Raw genomic sequence first — 20,566 nt, 5'->3', positions numbered from 1 at the left:
GGACATCTTTGAACACAAATTACATTAATGCGGATGTCTTGGTTGGTTCATCAAGAGTAATGAAATTATTACTGCCAGAAGCCATGATTCCATGGAAATGAAAATTGTATTTTTTTCAAGTACTATAAATGATGATGCTTGGAAGTCCTGTAATTATTGAATAATAGAAGTCATATTTTTATCAGTATTTTCAAGATGGATTGTAAGCAGCACTGGAAGGAAAGAAATCTATCCAAATTTTAATTTATAAAAATGGTAGTTAAATATTGGAAGGAAATGGCTCATGTTCGGGCAGTGGGTCATGGAAGGAACACAGCCTGGAATCACAGCGTTCAAGCCTTGTTCAGACTCTGTTACTTAGTAGTGGTGAGACCTGGGGCTACTCACTTCCCCTTTGAACCCTGGGATTCTTCAATTGTTAAAAGAGCAGGAAGGCAAGAACTAAATCGTTTCCAAAATCCTTCCAAGCTCTAAAATAGCCTTGTCCAGAGACATTTTATTCTTCTTCCTCTGCAGCATGTGTATATTGGCTCAGGATTTCATGGTTAGGCTTTCATCTTTTTTTAAGCCAATAAACATCTTACTCATCTCTCGGTCCCTCCCCGTGCCAAGCAGGCCGGCCAGAGGCTGGGGCTGGAGGGGGGAGATTATTGAAGCCGCCTCCTGCTACCGGTGCCCCACAGACAACTGTGTAGTGTGTTTATCGCACAAAGATGCCCAGTCCGGGAGACAAGGGAGCCTGAACTTCAAACTGAACTCCATCTGCCAAGCCAGGCAGCCATGCAGTTGCATCACCCAGAGGAAGCATCTTTTCTTAACCTTCACCAAGGCACCAGAGGCTCACAGCTGCCCTGCTCCCACCTCCCTGGATTTCATACTTTCTTTGAAAAGCTGCCAGATTCCTTTCTTACTTCAGAGAAAACAAAGAGAATACTTTTATTATTGCTATTAATTTATTACTGTTTATCATCACTGCTCTTAAGAACTGATGAACAGCCTACATGCCCATGGACCCAGGGAGCAACAGACTAGCTAAATAATTTCCAAATTCTAGTTGTCCTTATATTACCCTACTCTACACCTGACAGCAATCTAAGTTGCTAGCTGTGGTTTAGTTAAGATGTTTAAATTGTTAGTTTTGTGATTGTCCTATAATCACATTCTCCTGACTAGGGTGTATCTTAGTTTAACCTCTGTTCAAATTTCTGATATGAGCTTGCTCTCACACCATGTAACTAGTAGGAGCTTGAAGTTAGGACAACAAAGATAAGGGTATGCAACACAGATTCAGCTTGTGTGGTACAGTACAGTGAGACTTCTCCCATGCAGGTGGGCAACCTCTTGGACGGAGGGCTCCTGAGAGATGTGTACTCCAGGCTGCCTGATCTAGAGGTGGATCCATTGGATCCAAGCTACCGGCTGAGTGACTTCCCTGAATCTTTAAGCAAATGAGTTTTTATAATCTATCAAGAAATCAGTCCTTGTAAACACTACCTCCTTCATTGGTTGTCATTGGCCATATTGCACTTGGCAAGAGTCTGATCAGGCTGGACCGAAGCCTCCATCCTGCCAAATCTTGTCCTTCCTCTTTTCTTAAGTAAGACGCAAAGATGGATTTACCATGAAGATAATAAAGTTTAAGCTTCAGGAGCCATCACTTGCACCAGTCCTAAGACTCTGGTCATTTCTGTGTGTGTGTGTGTGTGTGTGTGTGTAGAGTAATATAATATAGATTATCAGCAAAAAGTATGTAGCCAAAAAATGTAGGTTGAAAACTATTACAGCAGACGTCCACTTTTGGCCAAGATGGAATCACAGAAATGTACTTACCATCTCACTTGAAACACTGGAAAAAAACAAATATACATAACAATGGTTTTCAGATATTGGACATCAGACAACAATCAGATCAAGCCGGTGATCTCTGATCAACAAATGCGGTGAGCCCTATGATTGCCCCCAGCTTACTGCCTGAGGGAAGTCTACAAGCTGAAGCAAAAGAAGGGGAAACCAAGGCAGAACCCAGTGGTCTGAGTTGAGGAGATGCTGGGAGCTCACTGAGGACAAGATAGCCGCAGATCACAAGAGCAGAGTATGGATTAAAGAGCTGCACAGAGGAAAAGCTCTGAAGATCTGCACACTGGGATGTTTGTGTCTTCAGCTGAGTAATGGTCAGCATATGCATGGGAAGAAACTATCCGAGGCTCAGAAATAAACACCAGAAAGGATCAAAGGGGAAAATCCCCAAAGCTTAAACAGACTGGAAACTGTTGGTGTTCCCATGGGCCAGGATGGGGGTTGGAGTAGAGCATAATTCATAGAGCATCAAGTGCACAGAAGAGTATCACTTCAGTAGTAGGGTAACATTAGCCCTACATAAATGGCTAATCTGATCCTTCCAAACAGTTCCTAAGTAACTTAAAAGCATCTCAGAACAAAGCTAAAGAATATCAATAGGATATTCAGAACCAAAAACATTCAGAACCAAACAAAGGTAAAATTCACAAGTTATATTTTATATGCTTGAATTACATTTACATTTTAACATGTAAAATAGAGACATGGAGGGTACAAAAATGACTTAAATTGAACTCATAGATTTGCAAAACACCTTAGATCTTTTTAAAAAAGATACACTGGATAAGATGAACAGATTAGATTCTACATAAGAAAATATTAATAAACTCAGATATAGCAATAGAACTATCCAACGTGAAACAAAGAAAGTTGAAAAAATGAACACAGCATCAGTCAGTGAGCGGTGGGACTCCAAGTGGCAATATAAATGTAATTGAAGACTATAAAGTGTCGAAGAGAAAGAAAACGTATTTGAAGAAATAATGCTTGGAAATTTTCCAAATTTAAAAGAAACTCAAAATACACAGGCCCAAGAAGCTCAAGGAAACAGAAGCACATAAAACAAAAATAAAACAACACCGAGGCACATCATAATCAAAATGGATTAAAACAAGTGAATGAAGAGAAAATCTTGAAAGCCACAAGAGAAAGTCTGCATTCTGTATATTGGAACAATGATCAGAATGATAGCAGGCATCTTGATGGAAACAAAGTAAACCAAAGGACAGTGGAGCCACATTTTTAAAGCACTGGGGGGAAAAAAAAAAAAGTCAACATAGAAGTCTATATCCAGCAAAAATATCTTTAAAATATTAAGTTGAAATAAAATTCAGCATGCAAAAGGTGAAAGATTCCACCACTGACAGGCCTGAACTATTAGAAATGTTAAAGGATGTCTTCAGTCAGAATGAAAATAGTACCAAGTAGAAATATGAGGACTTCCCTGGTGGTACAGTGGTTAAGAATCCACCTGCCAATGCAGGGTACATGGGTTCAATCCCTGATCCAGGAAGATCCCACATGTCGCAGAGCAACTAAGCCCACAGGCCACAACTACTGAGCCCGCGTGCTGCAACTACTGAAGCCCACACACACAGAGCCTGTGCTCCACAAGAGAAACCACCACGATGAAAAGCCCGGGCACCGGAACAAAGAGTAGCCCCTGCTCACCACAACTAGACAAAGCCCACGTGCAGCAACAAAGACCCAATGCAGCCAAAAAATAAAGAAATATGAATATACCCAAAGGAATGAAAAGCACCATAAATTGTAAATCTGTGGGGAAACAGAAGAGACTTTTTTCTTCTTCTTTAAAATCTCTTTAAAATGGACTGTTTAAAGAAAAAAAAATTACACCGTATTATGGACATTTTGACACGTTTTAAGTAAAATGCATGACAAAAACAGCACAAACCTGAGAGTGGGAAAATGAAAGAATATTATTGCAAAGTTCTTACACTATACATGAAATGGTACACTAACTTACACGTACACTGTGATAAATGAAAATACACACATAGAGTAAACCCTAAAGCCACTCAAAACTTAAAGAATTATAGCTAATAAGCCAACAGAGATGATGAAATGGAATAATCAGTACTGAGTCCAAAAGAAGGCAGATCAAGAGGAAAATACAAACAAAAACAGAGGAGATAAATGGAGGATAAACAGCAAGATGACAGATTTAAACCCAATGAAATCCATAACCACATTCAATGTAACTGGTCTAAACACTCCAACTAAAGCGGAGGTCATCAGACTGGATTTTAAAAAAGCAAGACCAAACTACATGAGGCCCACAAGAAGTACCCTTTAAATATAAAAACAGTGAAAGGATGAAGGAAGATAACACCATGCTAATGTTTTTTTAATTTTTAAACTAGACTGCTAGCATTAATATAAGAAAAATATTTCAAAGCAAAGAATATTACCAGGAATAAAGAGTAATATTAATAATGATAAAAAGGTCAATATGAGAACATAACAACCCCATTTATGAGCCTAATAACAGCTTCAAAATACATATGAGCCAGATAGAACTGAAATGAGAAATAAATCCACAATCTAGTTGGGGATTCCAAGACCTCTTACTAATTAATTGACAGATAATGAGTGATGACAGGCAATGGCAGACAGAAAATCAGTAAGAATATAGAAGACTTGGGCTTCCCTGGTGGCGCAGTGGTTGAGAGTCCGCCTGCCGATGCAGGGGACACGGGTTTGTGCCCCGGTCCGGGAAGATCCCACATGCCACGGAGCGGCTGGGTCCGTGAGCCATGGCCGCTGAGCCTGCATGTCCGGAGCCTGTGCTCCACAACGGGAGAGGCCACAACAGTGAGAGGCCTGTGTACCGCAAAAAGAAAAAAAAAAAAGAATATAGAAGACTTGAACACCCCCATCAACAAATATGACCTAACTGGCATTATAGATTTTCACCAAACAACTGCCAGAAGATACATTCTTCTCAAGTGCACATGGAACATTTATGAAGCTGTATCATTTGTGGGCCAAAAAGCAAGTTTTAGACAATTTAAAAGGAATCAAACCGTAAGAACTATTTCCTAACCACAATGGAATTAAGTTAGAAATCAGTAGCAAAGATCTTGGAAATTCCCAAATATTTGGATACCAAGTAACACACATTTAAAATAACCTGTGGATCAAAGACAATGCCAAATGGAAAATCATGAAGTGTCTTGAACTGAATGAAAATGAAGACACAACGTATCAAAATTTGTTGGAATGCAGCAAAAGCAATGCTTAGAGGGAAATTTATAGCACTAAAATACCTCTATTAGGGAAGGTCTCTCAATATCTTGTAATAACCTAAATGGAAAAGAATCTAAAAAAGATATATGTTTATATATATAAAATGAATCACTCTGATGTATGTCTGAAACTAGTGCATTGTAAATTAACTGTACTTCAATTTTTAAATGGTTAAAAAAAAAAAGGTCTCAAGTCAGTGATGCCAGCTCACACTTTAAACTAAGAAGAAGAAAAAAAGAAGAGCAAACTAAGTGGAAATAAGCAGAAGAAAGAAATAATGAGTAGAAATCAGTGAAATAAAAAGCAGAAAAAAAGAGAAAATCTGATGAAAACAAAATCTGATTACTGGAGAAAATAAAGCTGATAAATCTCTAGCCTAACTCATCAGGATAAAAAGAGAAAGACGTTAAATAACAATATTAGGAATGAGAGAGGCTATCACTATAGATCTCCTATATATTGAAATAAGAGAATGTCATAAACAACTTTATGCTGACAAATTCAACAGCTTAGATAAAACGGACACATTCCTTAGAAGACAAAGAACACCAAAACTCACTCAAGAATAGCCCTAAATCTATTTTTAATGTTGAATTTGTATCGTGAAAAGGAAATTCCAGGCTCAGGTTGGTTTTCCTGGGGAATTCTACCTAATATTTATGAAAGAAACAGTGAACATGACACAAATTTCTTCAGAAAATTCAAGAGGGAACAACGTCCAACTCAATTCTCTCAGGCCAGCATGACCTGTATCTAAAACAAGAAAGACATTCCAAAATTACAGACCAATTGAAAGGAATTTAATCAAGTAACAAATTTATGTTGAATAGAATTTGGAAAAAGGCCTGAAGTGAAAAGATGTCAGTTCTGGTGAAAAACAGTAAGGAGCAGAGGCATAGACCTGGTATTGGAAATTGAATGTTTTGTTTGGAACAGGATAAATGGTGCTGGTAAGATATCCAGTAATGTATCAGCTAATAATCAGTGAGTTCTTTGTGTTAGGTGCTACACTAATCAGAAAAACTGGAGCTCAGTAGAAGGAAAAACAGTACTAGAAGTCATGCCTGTGTAACTGATTCCATTTACCACCTCTGATTTTCATACTGTGGCTATTACTACATACTTTTTTTTTTTTTTTTGCGGTACGCGGGCCTCTCACTGCTGTGGCCTCTCCCGTTGCGGAGCACAGGCTCTGGACGCGCAGGCTCAGCGGCCATGGCTCACGGGCCCAGCCGCTCCGCGGCATGTGGGATCTTCCTGGACCGGGGCACGAACCCACGTCCCCTGCATTGGCAGGCGGACTCAACCACTGCGCCACCAGGGAAGCCCCAGAGTGACATACTTTTTAAGAGACTTTATTTTTCAGTGAATCTTATTTTTCCCAAGGTAAGAAAATCATCATTATAAAAACTAAATGTACTCTAATTATACTCCTTAATTACTATTTAGAAATCATTCATAACAAAAATAATACAACATAAGAGACATTTTGTCTGGAAGTCTACTGTCAAATGTGGCTACTACTCCAATCTGGCATTCCTTTAGAAGTCCTGTGGAGGTCACACCTGGAGAAGTTCAAACTCATTATTGACAAGGATCTCTCCTCTCTCACCCCCAACTCATCCTCACCCCATGTAGTTCAACACATCTGGAAACCAAAATGGCTCATAGTTTAACCACAGAAGGCAGCTAAAACAGAGGGCCTACACAGAGAAATCAGTGAGAGCCTCACCATCTCTGCACCAGCTAAACCACCAGGTCATAACAGGGTTCTGAATTTACATATCTGATAGCCAATTTTTTTTTTTTTTAAAGAGACACTTCAAATAGGCTGTCTCACTTAAATGACCACCCCAAGTACACAGCTCATTTACCAAATGGAGAGTTATACTTTTGATATACTGGAGAAGGCATTCCACTTGCTGTTAAAAGACAAGTAGTGGCAATTTTCATTGTGCAAATACCATAGTAAGTTGTTGATTCTGAAAACAAAAGGGAGATTCAAAGAGCTGCTATCAGTTACTGGAACACTACAAAATGCTGGAGATGCAAAGCTCTGACTAGAGTTATTGCCACACAACATGAAGTACACCCAATGATCAAAAACCTCTATTTTGGTGGTAATTTTGAACCCTAAAGAGGCTGTTACCAAACCTTTCAGTTATAAAAATAAGCTGTAAATATGCAAATACATGCCTTAGAATTCGGTGAAATTACTACTCAACAGTGGAAAGATTTTAAGATTTTCATTTTATTAAAAATATAGCAACACAATAGCAGCAGCATCTGATAAATGTTTACTAGTATCATATGGAAGTAGTCCTACTCACATAATATACACCACCTATGCAGCACCTTTTTGTTTACATTTTGAACCCTTCCCTTGATAATCCATAGCATTATGTAAAGAATAGCACTACTGTAGTAACCTAATTAAGATGATGGAGAGTAATATTTAACTATTAAATTTAACTACCTATACAACTACACAGTACACCCAAATGTAACCTTCTGTGGAAATCAGAGAATTCTGTAGCGTGTTTCCTAACAGTTTTTTGCCTACCACTAACCTTAAACTGGTGGAACTCAATCTCTTCAACTCTAATTCAGCATGAATTTCATGAGTTTGAACTTACATATACAGTTAAGAAATTATCTATCTAGCCAACAAAAGTTAATCAAGAATGGAGAGAACTATTATTCTACTCCAATCCTTGGAAAATAAATCTTAATGGTAAAATTTGTGAAGTTTTACAAAAGTTGGCAATTCTCAGAATTAAAATGTTAGCTAGATACAAAGTAAATTTAAAATCAGGCAACAGGCTAAAAATCTGCTTTTAAGAACAGTATGTTAAGAAATGTATTATATATAAACAATTATAATAAATTAATTGCTAGAAACTATAAAAGTACCTTAAATGGAATAGAAAGAAATCTAGTTATTAGTTACTAAATCCAACCTACCTTCAGCTTTAGCTTTTATTTTTAAAATAATGTACCACTCTTTGGCAGAATCACCAATAAAAGTGTATTTAAGAAAAACAAATTCACCCACAAACCCAAGTTTAAGTAGGGAAGTGAATTTTATTTTAAAAGATTATTTTATTACATTTATACTCGACTCCTGCTTCCAGAAATATCATTTAGCCCTTTGAGAGCACTAACTTCAGAGATTTGAAAATAAACAATTTAATTTTAAATGACTATTACATTAGTAAATAAACATGAGAACATCTAAGTATATAGGCAGTGAATTTTTTTAAAAAAATATTTAAAACACATAAGGAACATAATTACTTTGTGGAAACAGCTCTACTTCATAACTTACCCAGTTAAAACCAGATACTATCTTCCAATGAAAATATAAGAAATGTCCCACTGAAATGTTACTTAATGCATCCCTCAAAAAGAATTCATTTTAACTGCTAATTCAACTACTAAAGATTTAAACCAAATCATACTATTCCAAATAGGTTTTTAAAAAACTTTTAAAAGCCATTAGTATATATTATAATCCTTAAATTTGAATATCTTCAGTTGAGACCAGATATGGCTCAAGGTTTTTTTTTTTTTTTAATTTCAAAGGTAGCAACCTATATATAGGAATGAATGAGCATCCTGAAGATGACTAATACCACAAAAGAAATTATTTTATTGACAAAAAAAATTGATTCTAAATGCCGGTTTTTACTTTTAATTGAGGCATGTCAAAATTTAAGTCTCTATGATACTTCTAAAGATCAACACAGCATATACTGAACCGCTTGGAAAAAAAGATTCTAAACAGAAAAATCACAAGCTGACTAGTGTGTTCGTAACTATAAGTTAATTAGATTCAATGGAAAATAGTGAGATAGCTGTGGAAGTTGAGGGTTTTATACTTGTTTCCTCACATGAAACTGGCTAGCTTATGAAGGACCATCTTTTATTACCAGTTAAGTGCACAATGCTGAAAAGCAAGAACAAGAGGACCAAGAGAATTTGTCTAGAATGATGAATAGCAACTACAATTTAAGGAACAGAATGTACTCGCTATAAAATCAAGATGAAAAAGATAATTTACAGAAGGTATTAAGTGTAAAATGGCTGTCTTCTTGGCCTTACCTCAAGTTTTCCTGACAATATCTACCTGGGATGAAAGAGACAGTTTTAAAGAAATAAAAAAATACCTTACAAGAAAAAAATAAAACATATCAGCTCTTAAAAGTGAACAAAGAGAAAAAGATGTCTCTCTCTCTCTGTCTTACACACAACACACACACACACTCACACACTCCCTCCTTCCCTCCAGTACCTCTAGACCCTAGAAAGCTTTGCTTCCATAAGCCTGTTTAAGAAAATGATTTCACTTTCTCCGGACCTCTTGTATTCCTATTGATGCCCAATTTTTATAAATCAGTGTCTGTTAAGATTAGTATGACTGTTTTAAAGATGAATAAACCTCATCAAGAAAAATAACTGGCAGCAGGAACCAAATAACTATGTTAATTACCAACATAAAAAACATTTAATAGAGTCCAGAGTACAAGAAAATACTCAAACTTTAAATGATGGCTTTACACACCACACAAACATGCACTCTCCATATCAAAACAATTTCTATGCCAGCTAAAACAAGAACAGGACAAACCTAAGATGCTGTTTTGAAATGCATGAACAAATACCTTCCTCTAAAATACGTAGCTTTATTAGAGAAACAGTACTAAAAATAACAAAGATTCAAACAACATTTGCTCTATTCTACTTACATTATCATAAATAAGAAGCTTTGATGCAAGACACACACACTCCTTCACAATCTTTCCATATACACCCAAGCATTCTTATATCAAAATAAGCTGTTTACCAGCCAACCGTATGTGGTTGAATGATTAAAATGACCATCTATACTTTACATAGTAAAGCATTTTCAAAAATTTTAATGTACACAGTGAAAAAAAGGAAAAAAAGACACAGTAATTCTGAACACATGAGGAGTAATTAAGCAGCTTCATAATCAAACCAGGCTTCATTACTTGCAATAAGGGCAATTCTTTCCATTCTTCACCAAATACTTAAATTTCAATAGTATTAACATTAAAAGAAAACTCAAGTTGAAACCAAGTAACTGATGTGCTACTCAGCTTTTTAAATCTATAAGTAACTCTTCCCATGAGGTAAGGCAACTGAGTAATTTGATTGTATTAGACTGCATTAAACTAATTATACTTGATTTTTTAAATAACATGCTAATTAAAAGGTATAACTTTTGGAAATACAATGAAAAGAGTTCTGAAACTATGAGTTGTGTTCTGGGGGAAAATATTAGCAATGTTGTCATTTTACTACTTGCATACTTTCTGCAAAAAGTGTGCCTAACAATGTCGGATGACCTATATTTTAAGCTTAAGTAAACACATCCTTACACATAAGACAAACTCATATGTTCTCCTTTAAGTACAATTTCTGCACATCATTTATGAGAAGATGATTGAGAGGTAATAATTAAGGCCATCCAATGTAGACAACTAAAGCGTTCTGCTTTAAGTAAAATAAGAACATGCTGCTTCATTTTCAATTATCACAGTATGAAACTGATGGTCCCAAAACTGCATTGCTGTTTTAAGCTCTAAAGTCATTCTTGAAAACAGACTTCCCTCTCATATTAAGTGAACCAAGTAAGAAGCTCTTCTGACATACCACTTTCACACTTCTCTATGGGAGGGAATGGAATATCCATCTAAACTCCATATGAATTGAGAATGACTAGTCCATATAAAATTCTAGAAAACAGTATACCACATTGTAGAAGGCACTAAAGCTTCAGCTTGTGCTCCCATAGCCCATTTTGAAAACCCAGTTTTCTTATTATAAATGGCACCTTTGCCACCTACAACTGACAACACACACTGTGATACTGTTCATAATAAGCTTGGAAATGTCAAAAGAGTTCAAAAAGAAATGGTTATTTTGTGGGAAGACCCAATGATTCTGAACACTGAATACTAATATATTATTAGTATTCAACACAGTTGTTCTTCCTTTTGAAAAAGAACAGTAGCATGCATTGTCAGCTGGTTTTTAATCCACTCATGTAAGCAACTTTAATCTGTAAAACTATTTTAAAGAAAAACTGCTGTCCTAAACAGTGAGCAAAAGAAAACACAATAGTGAGAATTTAACACAATCACTGTAAATCCTGTGAAGTCAATGTTAAAACTTCTTACATACTCCGCACTTACAAGGGTGTGTATATATTTGCACCAATTTCAAGCACATCATCAATCTGTAATATATTGAAATTAAAAAAAAAGTAAAACAATACAAAATCAGTTACTAGCATTTTTTAAAAGAGCCTCCAATGCTTATCTCCAGTCTTTAATGGATAGTACAAATTTAGATCTTTAATGTCCCATTTATTTTAATGGTTCTTCGCAAACACTTAACAAACCACATGACAAGTGTGTCAGCCACCATGGAAATGCACAGCTTTTAGAAGATGAGGAGTTTGGGTAACACCTGTTATTTTCACGATGTCCATGCTTTATTTTCTTACTCAGTAACAAGATGGCCACAAAGTCACCTAACAACTAAAAAAGCTGTTAGCTCATATCTTTATGCTCCACTGGATTTCTTCACTGTTTAACATCTTGTTGAGAGAATTCAAAGCTTTGGATTCTATTCCAGCGTGTGTTTAGAGGTGCATTTGTAGGTCCTATACTGCTTCTGTTTTGGTAGAGAGGTTTTCTTCATTTGGTTGACAATTCCCATTTTGCTGTACTTTGTTTTCCTCAGTCCTTTGTGCATCCTTGTCATCTACTTCTTTTCCCACACTTGAATCTGGTTCTTTATTGTGCTCCTTCTCCTACAATGAATATTTAGGTATACATTTAATATTTTTCTCAAGACTTGTCTGCTACTACATCTAGTTCTGGCTAAAACTATCTTTTGTGAATTAGTCAAACTGGGTATTATCTCTCATTACATCTTCATATAAATAGTATATACAAACGTATCAATATGTCCTTTGTACTTCTAATAAAAGATAGGACAATCTATGGAGATTAAGTTAGAACAAAATAGGTAAATAGAAACTCTAGGAAAGAATTCAACAAACGTTGCTGACTGACTTGAAAGGTGGAACTGATCGGCTGAAAGTAAAACAGTTCCCATAGATGCCAGGACAGATTTGTAATCTGGATACCAAAGAAGCAAAAACAAGGGAATGTAGAAAAGGAAATCACTATTCCTCCTACCAAAGACTGTTTAAGAACAGTCCAAATTCAGCTCTCAACTTAACGGAGAATTAAATGAGAACATGTGGAACAGTGCCTGGAATGTATTAAGTGCTCAGGAGATATTATCAATGTTACTTACAATGATGATAAACCTCTATCAGTATGGGAATAAATAAGACTGTAAGATAAAAGCTTCAGAACTCATAACTGATTTCCAAACACAAATATACTTACCAGTATAATAAGGGAATTAACCTAATTCACAAGTACTTAAAATATTTTATCAAAAAAAATAAATGGAGGAAAACAAAACAAAAACCCTTACCTGGTGGAATTTGGTTTTCCATTAATTACTCTAATTCAACAAACCTAACTTTGGTATATATTACAAAACCAATGAAAACATCACCTGTCAAATTTGCTAAAACAAATATAGTGAGGAAAATGGCAACAAGTAAAAATATTCCAGTACATAGTTAAAATTTTTATTGTATGCCATTCTGTGATTCTCTAAAATAAGGAATGCAATTGTTTACACTAGTAAACATTACATTAATTAGTTATCTTCAAAAATTAGGTTAAAAAACTACCAATTTAACAAATAGCACCAAAAACATACAAGGCACTGGTAGTATAAAATTACCTCTATGCAATAAAGAACAATCTCAAAAATTAATTATTCAAGCCCTAAACACTGAACGACTTTCTTACTTTAAGTGAAGTATTGTTCTTCTCCACCTTTTCCTTCCCATCTCTGTCATTACAACTCTTTCTTGTAGAGGCTGAACGTTCTCTCTCTCTTCTTTCACTGATGTGGTCCCTTTCTTTTTCTCTCTTTTTATCCTTCTTATTTCTGCTATAAGAATATTAATAATATGTCATTAACTTCTAAAACAGTAAACACCCACTATAATGTTGACAAAATATTCTTACCTAACATTAATGCACTGTAAACAAGCGTATCAGTAACCTGGTGGACCAAATAACATAAATGAGTCCTGTAGCCCACCTAACTCCACCCCACACCCAGTTAATTTTTTTGACACACAAGTCATTACCTCAGAGGCCACCAAGTGTTCACATAAAACACAATTCTGTATTATCAATTTCTTAGTTTTGAAACATTCAAGGTTTATTTATCTACTGTAATCAGGACAAAACAAAACAAAATATATAATATTTTTTTACCCATCTTTTCAAAGTAAAAAATGAATAAACAGAAAAGAATAAAAATGATAAAGAATCAGATATGGCTCTCAGGTAAGGCTGAATGACTTCTAGGAAAACATGGAACTTCAAATAACCAATTATGCCATGTGCCCTCCCCTCTCATTCACAATTACAAAAAAGGCCCATCCACCAATTCAAGAGCAAACATTAAGCAGAAGATGGAATGAAGAAGTTCCATTTGTAAAAATTACATATCCTTAAAATTAGAGGGAAAAAAACGATGCATTTCCTATCAGAAGCATAACAGACACCTTCTATTAAAAATAATTAGCCTTAATATGGAATTCTAAACCTTTTTGTCTTAATTATGAATATTTTACAAATAAACACAAAGACCAGGGGAACAAATAAAAACACTTAGGAAACAGACCCAAGTACCTATGAAAATTCAATAAAACAAAGGGGTGGCATCTCAAATCACTGGGGCAAAGTTTGTCTTTTATAAATAAAAGACTTGGGGACAACTGGATTATTATTTGGAAACAGACAAAACTGGGTCCATATCTCATTCACATAAATAAATAAATAAATCCAAATGGATTAGAGACCTAAATTTTTTACATGAAACAATACAAGTACTAGAAGAAAACATGAATAAATTTCTTTCTAACTTGAGTGAAGGGGAAGATTTTTTTAGCCATAAATAAAATTCCAGGTACGATAAAATAAAAGATTCATTAGTATGCCTACATAAACTTTTGCAAAGCAAAAAAACAAAACAAAAACCACTATTAGCATATTCAAAAGAAAAATACATTTGCTACATTATTTATGTACGTATATCTTTATATACAACTCTTAAAGCCAAGGAAACAACTACATCAAAAAGAATGAGATTCTTGGGACCTTCCTGGTGGTGCACTGGTTAAGAATCCACCTGCCAACGCAGGGGACACAGGTTTGAGCCCTGGTCTGAAAAGATCCCACATGCCACGGAGCAACTAAGCCCGTGCACCACAGCTACCGAGCCTGAGCTCTAGAACCCGTGCTCCACAACAGGAGAAGCTGCTGCAATGAAAAGCTCGCACACCACAACAAAGAGTACCCCCCGCTCGCCACAACTAGAGAAAGCCCACATGCAGCAACAAAGACCCAAAGCAGCCAAAAATAAATAAATAAATTTATTTAAAAAAAAAAAAAAACAATGAGATTCTTAGGCATAAATTTAACTAAAAAGGCAAAAAATTTGCTGAAAAGAAATAAAGACATAAATAAATGGAAAAACATCCCATGTTCTTGGATCAGGAGACTTAGAGTTAAGATAACAATAGTATCCAAAGTGATCTACAAATTCAATGCAATCCCTATCTAAATCCCATTGGCACTGCTGGCAGAAAAAGTAAAACCCATCCTAAAAACCACAGGATCTCCAGGGACATCAAATAGCCAAAACAATCTTTAACAACAAAATTGGAAGACACACAATCCCTGGTTTTAAAACTTACTACAAAACTACAGTAATCAAAACAGTGTAGTACTGGCATAAGGAGAGACTTACAGACCAATGGAAAAGACAGAAATATATGGTCACATGTATGGTCAAATGATTTTTGATAAGGGTGCCAAGACCCATTCAATAGGGAAAGGACAAGCTTTTCAACAAATGTTGCTAGGAAAACTGGACATCCACATGCAAAAGAATGAAGTTTTAGACTCTTACCTTACACCATATGTAAAAATTATCTCATAATGGATCAAAGACCTAAATATATAAACTAAAACTGTAAAACCCTTAGAAGAAAACACAGGGGAAAATCTTCATGACACTGGTTTTGGCAATGATTTCTTGGATATGACAGCAAAAAGCAATGAAAGGAAAAAAACAGATAAATTCGAATTCATCAAAATTAAAAAACTTTTGTGCATCAAAGGATACTTACTCAAAGAAAGTGAAAACACAACCCACAGTATAGGAAAAAAATACATGGAAATCATATTATCTGGTAAGGGATTAACAACCAGAATATAAAGAACTAAAACTTAACAAAAAACCAAATTATCTAATTCAAAATGGGCAAAAGACTAGAATAGACATTTCTCCGAAGTAGATACACAAATGGTCAATAACCACACGAAAAGATGCCCAATATCACTAATCATTAGAGAAATGCAAATCAAAACCTTAACAAGATATCATTACACACAGACAATAACAAGTGTCAGTGAGCATGTGGAGAAACTGGAACACTTGTACATTGCCGATGGGAATACAGAATAATGCAAACACTTCAGAAAACAATTTCGCAGTTTCTCAAGAAGATAAAGAGAGGATTACTATATGACTCAGCAATTACAACTCCTAGGTATAGAAACAAAAACATGTCCACATCAAAACTTGTACACAAATGTTCATAGCAGCATTATTTATAACAGCAAAAAAATGGAAACAATACTAAATGTCCATCAACTAATGAATGGTTAAACAACAAAACCTGGTTTTATCCATAGTGGAATATTATTCACCCCTAAAAAGGAATGAAGTACTGATTAATGCTACAATATGCATGAACCTTGAAAATGTTACATTTAGTCAAAGAAGTCAGATACAAAAGACCACACAGGGGCTTCCCTGGTGGCGCAGTGGATAAGACTCCATGCTCCCAATGCAGGGGGCCCGGGTTTGATCCCTGGTCAGGGAACTAGATCCCACATGCACGCTGCAACTACGATTTCGCATGCCACAACTAAGGAGCTGGTGAGCTGCAACTAAGGAACCCTGGAGCCGCAATTAAGGAGCCCACCTCCCGCAACTAAGACCTAGTGCAACCAAATAAATAAATAAATATTAGGGAAAAAAAAAAGGCCACAAATGTTATATGACTCTATATGAAATGTCCATAACAAGCAAATCCACAGAGACAGTAAGTAGATTCGTAGCTGTAAGGAGCCATGGGGAGTAACTGCTAATGGGTACAGGCTTTCTTTCAAAGTGACAAAAAATGTTCTGGAACTAAGTAGCAGCGATGGTTACACAGAACTGTGAACTCTTGGGCTTCCCTGGTCGCGCAGTGGTTGAGAGTCCGCCTGCCGATGCAGGGGACACGGGTTCGTGCCCTGGTTCGGGAGGATCCCACATGCCGCGGAGCGGCTGGGCCTGTGAGCCATGGCCACTGAGCCTGCGCGTCCGGAGCCTGTGCTCCACAACGGGAGAGGCCCGCATACCGCAAAAACAAACAAACAAAAAAACCCTGTGAACTCTTAAGAAAAATGCGATGAAAATTACTAAAAATCACTGAAATGCACTGAGGGTGAATTTTATTTTACATAAACTACTCCTCAATTTAAAAAATAACTCAGAGGGCGCCTGCCAGCCACTGGTGGGGGACTCTGATGCCTAAGGAGACGGGGGGAACCCCAAAGTGAACCGGTAGGATGTGGGGGGACTGAGGGGGGAGGAGAAGAGGAGGGCAGACAGGATCGACATCCCTGAGGCGGGGGAGATGAGGAGAGGCAGGGGGGAGGGACCCTCCAGAAAGAGCAGAAGAGGATGGAGGGTGATCGCCTGGCCCACTCGGGCCACGGAGCCTGCAGAGCTCCCAGGCTGGTGCCTCCCCTCCAAAGCCCCCTCCAAGCAGTTTGGGTCCTGGGGGCATAGGAGGGAGGCCGGGAGATCAGGAGAGGCAGCAAGGTGGAGCCCTCCGGAAGCAGCAGATGACTGCCACGCCCACTCAGGCCCGGGGAGCCTACTGAGCTCCCAGGCCAATCCTGTCCTCCAAAACCCCCTCCAGGACGCATGGGTCCTTGGGGGCATAGGAGGGAGGCTGGGGACATCAGGAGAGGCAGGCGGGAGGGGCCCTCCCAGACTGGAGGAGCAGGAAAGGAGAGGAGGGTGTTTGCCCTGCCCACTCGAGCCCAGGAAGCCTGCTGGGCTCCCAGGTGAGGTTCCCTGCCCTCTGAGACCAGGGGTGGGGGCACTCCTGGGCCCCTTCTGTTCCTTGGGCCTAAAAGCCAGCTCTCCACAGCCCCCCGGGCCTCTTCCAGCCCTGGGGGTCCTGAGCATTGGCCCCGCCCACCACCCAAACCTCGCCTTTGCTTAGGCCCCACCCTCCACAGCCAAGACCTCTCTCCCCCGCCTTTTTTTCTTTTTCTTTTCCCTCCTCCCCCTTTTTTACTATTGTGGTACTGATGTACCTTCCAGTTGTTGATTCATCTGTATTTTTATTTTTATATTCTTCCAAACATATCTGTTAGTTTCCTAGTCTAGTTTTATTTTTTGTTATATTTATTCTTATTTTTTGGGCACCGCAGGCAGCGTGCAGGATCTTGGTCCACGAGCCCGGGGTCAGGCCAAAGCTCCTGTGGTGGGAGCTCCGAGTCCGAACCACTGCACTAACAGAATCTCAGACCCCAGGGAATATTCATCAGAGTGAGGTCTCATGGGGTTCCTCATCTCAGCACCAAGACCCAGCTCTACCCAATAGCCTACGAACTCGAGTGTTGGAAGCCTCAGGCCAAACAACCAGTATGACAGGAATACAATCACACTCATAAAAAAAATGAGATGGCAAAAAAATATGTCACAGATGAAGGAGCAAGGTAAAAACCTACAAGACAAAATAAATGAAGAGGAAATAGGCAATATACCTGAAAAAGAATTCAGAGTAATGAGAGTAAAGATGATCCAGAATCTTGGAAATAGAATGGAGGCACGGACTGAGAAAATACAAAAATTGTTTAACAAAGACCTAGAAGAACTAAAGAACAAACAGAGATGAACAACACAGTAACTGAAATGAAAAATACACTAGAAGGAATCAATAGCAGAATAACTGAGGCAGAAGAATGAATACAGTAGGAAGACAAAATGGTGGAAATAACTGCTGAGGAGGAAAATAAAGAAAAAAGAATGAAAAGAAGTGAAGACAATCTCAGAGACCTCTGGGACAACACTAAACACATCAACATTTGAATTACAGGCGTCCCAGAAGAAGAAGAAAGAAAGAAAGGGTCTGAGAAAATATTTTAAGAGATTATAATGGAAAACTTCCCTAACATGGGAATGGAAATAGTCACCCAAGTCCAGGAAGCACAGAGAGTCCCATACAGGATAAACCCAAGGAAAAACACATCAAGACACATATTACTCAAACTAACAAAAATTAAATTCAAAGAAAAAATATTAAAAGCAGCAAGGGAAAAACAAAAAATAACATACAAAGGAATCCCCATAAGGTTATCAGCTGATTTTGCAGGAGAAACTGTGCAGGCCAAAGGGAGTGGCAGGATATACTTAAAGTGATGAAAGAGAAAAACCTACAACCAAGATTACTCTACCCAGCAAGTATCTCATTCAGATTCGATGGAGAAATTAAAACCTTTACAGACAAGCAAAAGCTGAGAGAATTCAGCACCACCAAACCAGCTTTACAACAAATGCTAAAGAAACTTCTCTAAGTGGGAAACATAAGAGAAGAAAAAGACCCACAAAAACAAACCCAAAACAATTAAGAAAACGGTAAAAGGAACATACATATCCATTATAACCTTGAATGTAAATGGATTAAAATGACCTAACCAAAAGACACAGACTGGATGATGCAAAAACATGACCCGTATATATGCTGTCTATAAGAGACATACTTCAGACCTAGGGACACATACAGAATGAAAGTGAAGGGATGAAAACAGATATTCCATGCAAATGGAAATCAAAAGAAAGTTGGAGTAGCAATACTCGCATCAGATAAAATAAACTTTAAAATAAAGATTATTACAGAGATAAGGAGGGACACTACATAATGATCAAAGGATCAATCCAAGAAGAAGATATAACAATTATAAATGTTTATGCACCCAACAGAGGAGCACCTCAATACATGAGGCAAATGCTAACAACCATGAAAGGAGAAATCGACAGGAACACAATAACAGTAGGGGACTTTAACACCCCACTTACACTAATGGACAGATCATCCAAACAGAAAATAAATAAGGAAACACACGCTTTAAATGACACAATAAACCACATAGATCTAATTGATATTTATAGAACATTCCACCCCAAAGTGGCAGAATTCACTTTCTTCTCAATTGCACATGGAACAGTCTCCAGGATAGATCACATTTTGGGTCACAAATCAAGCCTCAGAACATTTAAGAAAACTGAAATCCTACCAAGCATCTCTTCTGACCACAGGCTATGAGACTGGAAATCAATTACAGGAAAAAAAACTGTAAAAAACACAAATACATGGAGGCTAAACAGTGCGCTACTAAATAACCAAGAGATCACTGAAGAAATCAAAAACTACATAGAAACAAATTACAACGAAATCACGATGACCCAAAACCTATGGGACACAGCAAAAGCAATTTTAAGAGGGAAGTATATAGCAATACAATCTCACCTCAAGAAACAAGAAAAATCTCAAACAATCTAACCCTACACTTAAAACAACTAGAGAAAGTAGAAGAAAGAAAACCCAAAGTCAGCAGAAGGAAAGAAATCATAAGAAAAGTGCAGAAATAAATGAAATAGAAACGAAGAAAACAATAGCAAAGATCAATAAAACCAAAAGCTGGTTTTTTGAGAAGATAAACAAAATTGATAAACCCTTAGCGACACTCATCAAGAAAAAAAAAAGAGGACACAAATCAATGAAATTAGAAATGAAAAAGGAGAAACACAATGATGCTGCAGAAATACAAAGGATTATAAAGACTACTACAAACAACTGTATGCCAACGAAATGGACAACCACAAAGAAATGGACAAATTCTTGGAAACGAACAATTTTCCAAGACTGAACCAGGAAAAATTAGAAAATATAAACAGACCTATCACAAGTAATGAAATTGAAACTGTAATTAAAAATCTTCCAACAAAAGTCCAGGTCCAGATGGCTTCACAGGCGAGTTCTATCAAACACTTAGAGAAGAGTTAACACTGATCCTTCTCAAACTCTTCCAAAAAAGTGCAGAGGGAGAAACACTCCCAAATTCATTCTACAAAGCCATCATCACCCTGATACCAAAACCAGAAAAAGGTATCA

The 20,566-nt window shown here is 37.1% G+C and overlaps 1 protein-coding gene across 7 annotated transcripts in view; it reads right to left on the bottom strand.

Moving 5' to 3' along the window:
• Positions 1-9,615: 9,615 nt before the first annotated feature.
• The window catches only part of SREK1 (splicing regulatory glutamic acid and lysine rich protein 1), a 53,350-nt gene continuing 42,399 nt past the window's right edge, over positions 9,616-20,566 (bottom strand). For 6 of the 7 annotated variants that reach the window (XM_060143034.1, XM_060143036.1, XM_060143038.1 and 3 more), the window contains 2 exons: positions 13,056-13,200; positions 9,616-11,971 (listed from right to left, as the gene is read on the bottom strand). In XM_060143034.1, coding sequence (XP_059999017.1) covers positions 11,822-11,971; positions 13,056-13,200 — 295 coding nt within the window. In that variant the 3' untranslated portion in view covers positions 9,616-11,821. The remainder of the gene's footprint in view (positions 11,972-13,055; positions 13,201-20,566) is intronic. The other variant, XM_060143035.1, reaches the window with a different exon arrangement.

The sequence above is a fragment of the Lagenorhynchus albirostris genome, chromosome 3 (assembly GCF_949774975.1).
Source record: "Lagenorhynchus albirostris chromosome 3, mLagAlb1.1, whole genome shotgun sequence".
NCBI lineage: Eukaryota > Metazoa > Chordata > Mammalia > Artiodactyla > Delphinidae > Lagenorhynchus > Lagenorhynchus albirostris.
This window is presented reverse-complemented; position numbering and strand designations above follow the sequence as displayed.